This window comes from Arachis hypogaea, chromosome 9, assembly GCF_003086295.3.
Source record: "Arachis hypogaea cultivar Tifrunner chromosome 9, arahy.Tifrunner.gnm2.J5K5, whole genome shotgun sequence".
Lineage (NCBI taxonomy): Eukaryota > Viridiplantae > Streptophyta > Magnoliopsida > Fabales > Fabaceae > Arachis > Arachis hypogaea.
In genome coordinates, this window is record NC_092044.1 from 107,400,643 (window position 1) to 107,413,644 (window position 13,002).

Here is a 13,002-nt window from a genome sequence, read left to right on the forward strand (position 1 = left end):
TTTATTATTAAGATTATTATTAAGATTTTAAAATTAGAGTATACTATTAAAATAATATTCGAAAATTTACATCATCGACAAAAATAATCTCAAAATATACTAACAATAAATAAATTATCAAAAAATTTAAAAATGTGACAGATGACCTAAATATTAAATATATATTCTAAAAAGCAATTTTATAGATAAAATTTTAATATAATTTTTTGTAAGTATTATTAAAAAAATAAGATTTTTTATCTTTAAAATTTGATAATTTTATGTCAATTTTTTTTAAATTTTTTAATTGTGAAAGACAATTTTTAAAAAAAAATAAAAAGAGAAATTTAGAGATCAAATTTTGTTCCGAATTTTGTGTATCTTTTAGATTATATTTATTAAAGGTTAAAGTATTAAATTGGTCTCTACGTTTAGGCATAATCCTGTTTTGCTCCTTAAGGTTTAAAGTATCCTATTTAAATCCAAAAAAGTTTCATTTAGTTTCAATATAGTCCCACCGTGAGGTCAGAGTTAAATAATTAACGGAATTTTCTAGATGCTAGCAGTATAAGAACAAGGTCGATAATCTAGAGAATAAGTACAAGCTCCAAAGACACAAAATTAACTGTGATTGCATCAATACATTTATTTATCATTCTCCTTAGTTTTATAGAAAATATTTTATTTAAATTGTAAGAAAAATGACAAATAAATGCATGTATTGATGCATCCACAGTTAATTTTGTGCCTCTGGAGCTTGTACTTGTTCTCCATATTATCGACCTTATTTTTGTATTGCTGTCATGTAGGGTATTCCATTAATTATTTAACTTTGATCTCACTTTGGGACTACATTAAAGCTAAATGAAATTTTTTTTAGATTCAAATAAGACATTTTAAACATTAATGACCAAAACAGAATTACGCCAAACGTATGAGACCAATTTAGTACTTTACCCTTTATTAAAATATTGTCACAAATTCGAATCAAATGAATAAGTCATTTGCTAAATACGAGTGTTTTGTCATTTCCAAAAAAAAAAATATAATATTTATTAGTTATTTTTGTTGATTTTTAAATTATGAAAACTTGTTTTATCAATAACATTTTTTAAGAATTTTTTATGAGTGTCTAAATTTTTCGAATATTGAATTGATAATTATTTTTTTTATCGGCACATACTTTTTTTGAGAAAATATTCAGTCTAATCCTTAAAGTTACACTCGAGTCTCAATTTAGTTCTTGAAGTTTCAATTGTCTCAATTTAGTCCCTAAACTTTTCAATTGATTCTGTGACAGAAATCAGGAACTAATGTAATTAAAATTTGAAAAATTTAGGGACTAAATTGAGGCAATTAAAATTTTAAAGACTAAATTAAAGTTCGAGTGGAATTTCAAGAACCAAACAAAATATATATTTTTTTAAGTTTCGAACTACCTATCATCTTCTGAACTTTTTATTTTTAATATTAGAATGGTAGTGGTGTTTTTTTTAAATGTGGATTGTTGGGTGTTATTCGTAAATGTGGTACCATTTAATTAGAGAAGTAGAAATTGGACTGTCCGATTTATTAGAAGTACAAAAATCGGACATTTTAATTTCTAGAGGTACACAAGATTGTCTGATTTGTAGATGTACAGAAATCGGACCGTCCGATTTATGAGAGGTACACAAATCGGGCCGTCCGATTTGTGTTATAAAAATTAAAAAAATTTGAGGTACAGAAATCGGACCCTCTAATTTATGTACTTTCTACAATTTTAAAAAATAAAAAAAATTACAATATTAAGATATATAACTACTTTTACTTTCATAACCAAAAAAATTAGCCATCTTCTTCTCTCTTAAAAAACTTTTTTCAAAAAAAAAAAAAAGCAATGATGGTGAAGGGTTATTATAGCCATCTAAGTCTCGGCAGCGGTAGCCTTCGGTTTCTCTCTTCTCTTCTTTAGGTTTTCTTTCGTCTCTCTCGTATCTCATTGTCTTCTCTTTTCCCTTTTTTTTTTCTTTTTTTTCTCTTTTTTTTTCTGATTTTTGTTCTTGCTTTTGATCCACTACTATTTTCCTATTTTCTCTATTCTTCCTTCCTCTTCCCGTCTTTCTCCTTTTTTTTTTCTTTTCTTGTTTTTGTGTTTCTATTTTTCTGATTTTGAGTGTTAGATTTAGATCTCAATTACCTTCTAATAATTTATTTCTCTTTTTTTATGGTGTAATAATTCTCTTTTATGAGTATTTTGAAGAAAGATAATTTAAAAGATTTATTATTCATGAAATTTTTTGCAGATTTAAAAAATACTGATATTTATTCAAAGAAAAAAAGGTATTTTACTGGGATGTAACATGTTTATGTAGTTTTAAAAACAAAAAAAAATTCATAGTTATTTTTATTCTTCTCATTAATTAAGATATTTTGTAATCTAATATTATATTTTCTATTAGTTTAGAAAATACTGAAATTTATTTCAAAAAAAAAAGAAAAAAATATTTTACATATGATACAACACACCTATGTAAATTTAGAAATAAAATAGACTTAAAATTATCTTTATTTCTATTTATTAAGCTTTTTTGTAATCAAATATTAAATATTATCTTTATTCTTACTCATTAAGGTTTTTTTTGTAATTAAATATTACACTTCTTATTAGTTTATAATTCATTATAGAATATTTTTTTAGGTATTTTTAAATTATAAATATCACTTAGCTTTTCTATGAATAAAATTTTTTCTTCAAAATAAAAAGTTTCTTCTAAGAATTAGTTTTTAGTGATCTGAGAATAAAGAGCAAAGGTGTTTTATTAATAATACATTCTCGTATATATATAATTCAAAATTAAACAAAAGAAAAAATATATTAATTTCAAGTGGTTATTTCTAAAAATAGTTTTACATAAATTTTGAAATTAATAATACTAAAAAAATAAAAAATATTCAACTTAAATAGCCAAACTTACATTATTATTTAGTATTTATTTATTACAAAATGTATTAAATAAAACAAAAAATAATAAATTTAATATTTTTTACTATTATTTTTTTAATTACCGAATATTTTCGTTTTGCAACAAATGCACCCATTATATATATGCGTGATTTCGAAGCTTTTTAGAATTATATTCTCTTCTGTCCTTACAAAGTTGAGAATGTTATCATGTTATAAGAGACAAAGTCATAACTTTTATTCTTCGTTAGGCCTAAGATTATTATAGTACTATTAGTTCAATTTAAATTTTGTCTTTCTACTGATATAGATAGAAAAATTGGAAAGCAATCATTTCTACTGATATTCAATTAATTTTATTACTCTTTCTCTTTATTTTTCTCTCGTTCTCTATCTTGAGTCAAATATTTTTCTTTTCTTGTTTACAAATCCTTAACTTTGTTCCGTCTAATATTTTATTAGTTAATTATTTATTAAATAAATTGATTCTCTAGCAAAAGTATAAATTTTAATTAAGTGATTGAATAGTCAATTTCGGGCTTTGTTTTGTAAAGTTGTTATAAACACTGAGTGGAGTTTCGAAGCAGACTAAGAATCTAATATCTCCATACTCAACAGAAATTTTTATGAAGATTTTATTCTTGGTAGCAAGATTTATATTTCAATCTACACCTAATAACTATTTTCCAGTTCTCATTATATAGGAAGAAAAAGTTCAGTTGAAAGTTGAAACATATCCCATTGTATACATATTTTATTATCTTTTTAGTGGGACTTTTTCTATATATTACCTGTTGCGCCATTATATTCATCTCTTTTTTTTTTCTTTTCTTTTTTTTTTATAGAATAATGATGCATAAATAATAAATATTATTTTATTATTATTTTTTGTCAATAATAATTTATACTAATATTTTATAAAAAAAATTATTTCTATATTTATCAAAATTTTATATACATAAATTAATATAATTTACACTCATTTTTTAAAATTCATACATATAAATTAATAAAATTTATTTATTAAAAATAATTTAATATTTATATTGATAAAAGAATAATAAAAAATACTAAAAATGACTAGTTTCAACAAATTTTTCTTTAATTTAATCGTAATAAGCACAGAAGGAGGTGGTAGTTGCTGCCGGGACCCAACAGCCGCCGTGACTTTTTCTATACATCTGCATCCGTAAATTAAAAGGGGCCAATATAATTTATATATAATATATGCTACGCAATGCAAGTTGAAGAAAGGTATTTGGATTTCTTAAATCTCACCACTAATTCATACTTTAGTTCCTATGATGAGCAGATTATTCCACTTCTTTACACCCTCTTGTTAATTATTCCCTATTTTTTTCCCTTGTAACATTAGCAAAAGTTTAAAGGTATAATTGACTGACTATATAGAAGTTGGTCAAACATGTTGGTAACAAATAATAAGTTAATTAACATATATATATGCAAAGATAAATTGTTAGTTAAATTCAACTGGAGTCTAGATATATATTTGGACATTTGGTAAATAACTTAATTCATTACATATATATATATAATAAGCATAGTTATTAAAAAAACATAGATAAAATTATTTTGTACTTAGATATGTACCAATTGAAGTCTCTTGTAGAGATATTTTAATAAGATTTTGAAAAACATTAAAAGCGAATTATGTTTGAAGTAAAAATACAAATGCACATGAGGGTTCTCCAAATTAAAATAGGTATATATATGGTTTTAGGTATGGCAAGCAAAGCTTCAAAACTCAAGAAATAAAGATGCTGCTGAATAGGAAGAAGAGTAAAATAGAAAAGGGTGAAATCTTAAGTACTGTACAATCGTCATTTAAACAGTGCAGGCATATAGAATTTCACCTTGTAATGTTCTGCCATTTGCTTCTTTCTCACTGGATCCACCCATCCTTTGCTCATTCATTTTCTCACTCTCAAACACTACTAATTAAATTCCTTCGAGATATATATATATATACTACAAAAAAAAATATTTTAAAAAATTATTAATTATCAAACAAATATTTGAAAATATTCAACATATTATTATATAAGAAAATTTAATTTTAATGTACTAATAACCGTGCAATTATATCTTTTTTGAGTGATTATTTATGTGCACAGTTAATATAAAAAATAATTATTTTTATTAATGTGATATTATACTATTAAATATACGTATAAATTTATTTTACATTGACCATGATCAAAATTAAATTCTATACATCTTAAAATTTTTTATGTATGTATTATGAGTTACCCACAAGGCCACAAACATATTTAATCTTACAAATTTCACATTTTAAATATCTAATTTTAATTTAGACAAAAAAAAGGTACATCTAAAGTTTTACGTACAAACACTCTTTAAAATATGCTTATGATGATAGCCATTTATAAAACAATAATCTTCTTTTCTGAACTAATTAATTTTTGAAGTTAAATTAAATTTATTCTATAGATGTTTTATTTTATTTTATTTTTTTTACAAAAGCCTTTAAAACATACCATGTGAGACTATTAATACTATAGTTACACCCTTGGACATTTTGTTATGATTTATGAAACAATAAAAAGCGCATAGAAAACTTTACAACAGTAGTAGTCTTTGTGAAATAAGAAAAGTATTATATTAGGAACACTTTTTTTATTCAGTCTTCTTTTGTTTTAAATTTTTCTTTCTCTCTCTCTGATTTTTTTTCCTTCCCTACTTTATTAATTGGTTATTAATTAAAAAAAAATACTTCCTTACCAGCAAACTAGGTTAAATAATAGTGATACTTCATCGTATTACCTGAAGAAAGTATATGCTTATGTTAACTAAAGTGCCGTTTAGATTTATGGTAAATTAATTCTTAGTCAATTTGGTTAGGGAATATTATGGGAAAAAAAATAGAACTTAATAAATATTCATTTCCATTTAGACATAATTATTTTTTATAAAAAAAACCATATATATTGTTTTGCTAGGTAGGCAATTGGTATTATTAAAATTTAATTAATTTATCTGGGTTAGTCACATTTAAGTCTCTACATGAGCAAAGCTTTTTTGGCGGTATTTTTTTATAAAAAAATACTTTATACATATAAAAAATTAATTATTATATATTTATGTATAAATATATGTTATTTAACTTATTTTTAATATATATTTTATATTTTAATATACATTTTATTTGAGTGAGTGATTTAGTAATTAATTTTTTTATGTATACCTAGCATTATATATATATATATATATATATATATATATATATATATATATATATATATATATATAAAAGTCCTGGTGAATGAGTATTTAGTACTTGAATTTACTAAGTGTTAGACAATAACCACAAAGCAATACAAACTTAAAAAGAAATATTCTATGTCTACTCACAATTTTCGTTATTAATTTTATTTTTTAAAAATGGTTTTAACCTTTTCTTTTAAAACTTGTAAACAAGTCAGTAATTCCCATTATTGTTGGTTACTTAATAATCACACAATTCTAATAGTAATTATATATGTAACACTAGCGGCGACTACCTAATAAACAACACTACCATTTTTTTTACTTTTAATTTCTGAGTGATAGTTACATTTTTCCTGTAAGAAAATCATAGAAATATAAATATGGACTTCAAATTTTTCTTAAATTTAATTTTTAGGGACCAAAAAGACAGTTAAAAAACAATTACCAGGGCATGTTCTCTTTGTATATAGAGCGGTGAAAACTTATGTGCAGTTGATAGTTGAAAATCGTTAAATAAAAATTTAGTCAAATCAGTTAAATCATTTAACAGTTTTCAATTATCAACTTTACGTAAAGTCGACTGCACATGAGTTTCCAACATATAGAGCAATGCTATCATATACACATATATACCTACTTGATACACACATTTAGTAGTACACCTAATATTTACACTCAATATAAAAACTGTGATAATTAAACAAAAAAGAAAAAGTAGTAACTTAAAAAGATAATTATATATAAGAAGATAAAAGAGTAAAAACAAAAAAAGAACAATGATATCAGAAAAAAAGAAGGGATAACTAAGAAAAACGAAATTAAGAAAGTGTAACATTTAGATATTCCAATGTATTTAAATTCAAAATTTTTTAATTAAAGTGTAAAATAATTATTGACTTACCTGATTTCATATTTGTTATTATAAATTTAATTGATAAAAATACAAATTATTAACAATAAGAAGGACAATATCGATCTATTATTAGTGTACACTATTATATATAACATAGATTATTAAAACTTCCACATAACATGATCATTACCATCAAATCAAATTTAGCACTCTCTATCACTTCATTCAATTCATATATACAAACTTGCAATGACGTGGGATGCAAATGTAGGTATGAAAAACATAATAAGTATTGAAGGTAATAAATACTAAAATATTGAATGAATAATTAAATTTGTAGATAAAAATGAAATGGTTAAAAGATATTTAAAAGTAGTTATTATGAATGGGAGGTCATTGAAGACTCAAGAGTCCCTCTACCATAACCCTCCTATCCAGAGTGAGTCTAACCTTTTTAAGACTTGCGGTAGACTCGGATCCTGTCTCCCCCCTCAACCCCATCTAAATTTTAATTTAATTAAATAATTAAAACAACACTATTCATATTTAAATTATTTTAATTAACAAAACAAAAGAAATCTATATATAATTATTAAATTAAACAATATTTATTATAAAATAATAATTTAAATACAGAGTTTCTACGTACCTAATTACAAAGGATGTTGGGATAGCAAAATTGAATAATTAAATAATAATAAAAAAAAACATGAGATAATTTCATTGTTGACAGAGAGAAAGAGGAGAAGCTACTTTCTTCTCCCTTGTCTCAAAAGAGTTTTTTCCCTTCTCTTCACTCTTCACTCTTCGCTCTTCACTCTTTTCTTCTCTCTCTTCATGGCTGACCCTTACGGCCTCCCAGAGGATCTCCGGCGACTCATGTCCAACAGACCTCACTTCACCACTGCCACCGCCGCCGCTCCTTTCTTTCCTCTGCCGGAGAACCCACTCTCTCTCCACCACCACCACCACCTCCTCAATGCTCCTCCTCCACCACCGCCTCTCAACACCACCTACGACCCAATCATCATCAACAACGTCGTCGGCGACCTTTTCTTCCCTCGTTCTAATAACAACACCACCAGCGCCGCCTTCACCGCTCATCATCATCACTTCCCTCTCCATCACCACCACCACAACTCCACCAACAATTCCCCGTCTTCTTCTTCTCTCAACCCCACACCCCCGCCACCTCCTCCTCCTCCTACTACTTCTGTCTCAGATCATCATCATCATCATGCATTCATGGCCGCCATGGACACTGCTTCTGCTGCTGCTGCTGCTGCATCCATGGAAAAAGGATGGCTGGCCTTCGACACCGGCACCAACCGCTGGCCTCGGCAGGAGACTCTCTCCCTTCTTGAGATCAGATCTCGTCTTGATTCCAAGTTCAGAGAAAATAATCAAAAAGCTCCCTTGTGGAATGAGATTTCTAGGTATATCTATACTAATAATTTAATTAACATGTTAATTACTCTTCTTAAACACTTTACTTCCCATTACTGTACAAAAGTTTTTAATAATGAGAGTGAGACGACATTGAAGAATGGACAGTACTGAAGAAACAGATAGATATGGTGGTTGTTTTTGTATGTTTATTAGATTTCTTTTTGTCTTTGCTAAGCACAGCTTTGTTCTTGGGTAATTTATTGTCATCACTTTAATTATTATATTATATTTTATTTCCTTTAAAGATTGAAAATGACATGGCATTGCTCACAGCTATAACTCGGAGATCCATGTGGTTTCTTACTTTCTTTTGTTATCTATTTCTAGTTTTGTCCAAGAAACTAACTCTGCTGACTCAAGCTAAGTGTGCGTATACTTGCACTATATAATAATAAATCATTCATTACTATTCACAGTTGCAACGTTTTCTCACCCTGAAAGCCTGTCTTTGTTTCCTAGTTAAACCCCCCTATTGTAATCATAATAATAACCTACTTTCTTCCCCTATCTAGGGCTATTGCAATTTCTGTTTCTTAATTTCACATTCACATTCACATATATAATATCATTTTATATGTGTATAATTAGTTTATGTTTCTGACATCTTTAATCAAGATAAGGGAATGTCTTCATTATTTTAATCCCACTGCATATGAAACAAATAAGAATAATATTATTCTATATGTGCAAGAACAGACAGACCCTTAGCTTGTACATTAATTAATTTGTGTATGTATGTATGTATGTATAACCTAGTGGTAATGAAGTGCATCCTTCAACCTTCTCACTATATATCAACAGTGTTGCCAGTAACAAATACACATTTTGACTTTAGGGAGAATCTAAATTTCATTTCTTTTGAAGAAAATCAAATATCAGTTGAAAAAGTAAATACTTGTTATGCTACTACTTATTACTACTATCAAAGTTTGAATTATTAATTGTCCTCTTTCTCCTCCTTCTCTTGATATGATCAAGGATAATGGCTGAGGAATTTGGGTACCAAAGGAGTGGGAAGAAATGCAAAGAGAAGTTTGAGAATTTGTACAAGTATTACAAGAAGACCAAGGAGGGAAAAGCTAGTAGACAAGATGGGAAACACTACAGATTCTTCAGGCAACTTGAAGCTATATGTGGTGGCGGTGGCGGTGGCGGCGGCAGCGGCGGAAGTGGTGGAGATTCATCAAACACTACTCATAATAATAATCTTCATGCCTTAGCTTCAAACACTGCTTCAGCTTCTGTTGCTGGTGCTAATGTTCAAACCCCAAGAAGCTTCAATGGTGATCATCATAACAATAATAGCTTGATCAAGTGTTCAGAGAGCTTGAGTTTTTCGAACTCGTGTGAACTGGAGACATCGTCATCTGAGAACAATGATGAGGATCTTTCAGCCATTGCATACATGATGAAGCACTCCACATCTTCAAGGGACAACAATAATAACAAGCAGAAAGGGGTGCAATTGGATGATGATCATCATGGGGGAAGGGTGAGAAGAAGAAGAAGCTTGAGGGCAAAAGTGGAAGAGATAGTTGGTTCCCACATGAGGAAGATCATCGAGACACAAGATGCATGGATGGAGAGAATGGTGAGTGTTGTTGAGCAAAGGGAGAAGGAGATGGCATCCATGGAGGAAGAGAGGAAGAAGAAAGAGTCAATGAGGTTTGACCAAGAGGTAACGGAGCTTTGGGCAAAAGAGAGAGCTTGGGTTGAAGCAAGGGATGCTGCATTGATAGAAGTTGTAAGAAAACACATTGGAAATGGAAACAATAATAGCAATAATAATAAAGAGTTTGAGATTATTGAAGCATTGGCACCTCAAAGCAATAACAAGAACAACAAGGGCCAAACTGCAAATAATAACAACAATAATGGTGGTGGTGGGAGGTGGAGTGAAATGGAGATATCAAACTTGATACAGTTGAGGACAGGGTTTGAAGAGAGAATGAGGGAGAATAATAATAATAATGGTGGAGGAGGGTATTATTTTGAGAGTAATAATAATAATAATAATGGGGTAAGTAGTGTTTGGGAAGAGATCTCAGGAAAATTGGGATGTTTGGGATTTGAGAGAAGTTCAGAAGAGTGTAAGCAGATTTGGGATGAGATCAGCATCTCACTTGGGAGGACAAATACTTCTGCTGCTGCTGCTGCTGTTGCCAAAACCAATAGGCCTTGGTGTTTGGAACTCAAGCTCACTGATGATGATGATGATGATGATGATGATGAACATCATCATGATCATGATGATCATCACATTTGACCGTACATACATTTCTACTTATATTGCATCATCGTATTGCATTGTGTTATTTCTAATTATTTTTTATGGAATATTATGTATCCACTTACTTCTTGTTGAATGTGATGACCATGTAGGTTTCAGAGAAATGCTTGTTAGATAATTGTAGAGCATTTAGGTGATTTGAGAACTTTGTTGATAGGATGATATTTCAAATAATGAAAATAAGTCTTAAAATAATTGACAACTCGTTTTATTTAATAGAATATAACTTACCTAAATGCATGCTCTATAAATAAGTAATAATTTTCTCTTAAATTTTCTTGAAATCTCATCTAATAGTAACTAATAAATAAGCTAATTATACTTACGTGTATATTATAAACTAATTAATAAATAATTATTGGTATAAAATATACCGAAAATAAACTAATATATATATATATATGATTGTTATTTTTTATGTGTGCATAATATTTTTGTAAATAAGATATTTAATATTAGTGTTTATTTCTGTACAATGACTAATTTATACGTACTAATACGATAAAAAAATAAACGAATAAAAAATTGCTACATGAATTAAATTTTTTTTAGTCATCATTTATTTTTATTTATTTTTTAAAAAGTATTATATCAATATATATACCAAAATACTTTTCATGAATAATTATAAAAATGCATATATACTCTCATGATTAATTTTGTTAAAAGATTCAATAACCCTTTTTTATTATTGTGACCAAATATCTCTTTAAAATAAAAAATTAAAATAAAATCTTAACCTAAAAATCTAAAAAAAAAGAAAAAAGAAAATCAAAACCAAATTTTAAGAAAACAAGTAACAGGATCATGGTTCCAATATAAACACAATTGGAAAGATAATGATTTTCTGAAAAATTCTCATCTCTTGACACTACCTGAGATTGAAATTCATCAAATTTAGAATTTTTATAGGATGGTTAATTTAATTTGTTAATGTATACATACATGCATGGTACTCGTAGCTCCTTAGCTAATTCTTAGAAACATTGTACCTTGACAGTGTCAATTAAATTCAATTCAATTTGTTCAATATTTATCTAATATTTGTGGCATTATTCATTGATATAATATAATCATACATGCTTTGGCGTGGAATTACCATAATGAAAGATCCGAGTGTGTTTCTTTTTCTTTTCTTTGTGAACTGGAGGTTTTTACTATTGGAACTGCTCACCCTAATTAACTTGCATCCGTTACCATTGGTGCAAAAGAAAAAAAAAGTTCATGCTAATGCTACATGACTACATCAACTCTATACAAAAGTGTGTTTTCTAGGTGAGGGATAAATTAGATTCAATGGAGGTAAGGGGTTTTAATCTTAGGTGTCAAGAGACGGAGAAATTTTCAGAATCGCCTCAATTGTAGCAGTAGCAGATTGAAAGAGAAGACAAACAAATTCCTAATTTATTTTTTAGAAATTTGATTTTTTTTTGAGATTATTAGGCTAGAATTTAGTTTTAATTTTTTTAATTATAAAAAGATATTCTAATCACAATAATAAAAAATATTGAATATTTTAACAAATTAATGATAAGGCTATATATGTCTATTTAGATTTTTTATAGGAATATTTTGATTTATATATTGATATAATATTTTTATAAAAAAAACTAATTTAAAAAATATAATCTACTGTATATAAATTAGTCACCGAAGTAAATACTTTAAACAATTTTTAACAAATAACAAATATTTTTTCTATAATAGTTATAAAATTAGAGTTAATTATTTAATGTCACTCCACTTTACAGCGATGTTGTTAACCACTTTTTTATTTTTAATATTGGATTAATAATGGTATTTTTTTAAATTGTGATTTACTGTGATATTTTTTTAAAATATGGGATGATTTAACATACGGACAAATTGGGCCGTCCGATTTCTGTACTTGGACTATCCGATTTGTATTGAAAAAATTTAAAAAATTTGGAGTACACAAATCTGATAATTTGGAGTACACAAATCGGACAATTTGATTTGTGTACTCCAAATTTTTTTAATTTTTTCAACACAAATCGGTGGGTCCGATTTGTGTACTCCAAACTTTTTTCTAATTTGTGTACCTTCCATAGTTTTAAAAAACACAAAAAATTATCTTGTTAAGGTATAACACTTATTCTACTTTTATATCCAAATTTTTTAGCATGTTGTTAACTGATCTGTTTCTAAATATTGAAAAAGTAATATATTTAAATTCATATAAATCCAAATATTTACTTTTAAAAAAAAATATTTAAA

The 13,002-nt window shown here is 27.2% G+C and overlaps 1 protein-coding gene across 1 annotated transcript; it reads left to right on the forward strand.

Moving 5' to 3' along the window:
- Positions 1-7,742: 7,742 nt before the first annotated feature.
- On the forward strand, positions 7,743-10,959 carry LOC112711553 (trihelix transcription factor PTL). The gene is made up of 2 exons (XM_025764233.3): positions 7,743-8,461; positions 9,453-10,959. The coding sequence occupies exons 1-2, from the start codon at positions 7,863-7,865 to the stop codon at positions 10,738-10,740; spliced, it is 1,887 nt and encodes a 628-aa protein (XP_025620018.1). The 5' UTR covers positions 7,743-7,862; the 3' UTR covers positions 10,741-10,959.
- The last annotated feature ends 2,043 nt before the right edge of the window (positions 10,960-13,002 follow it).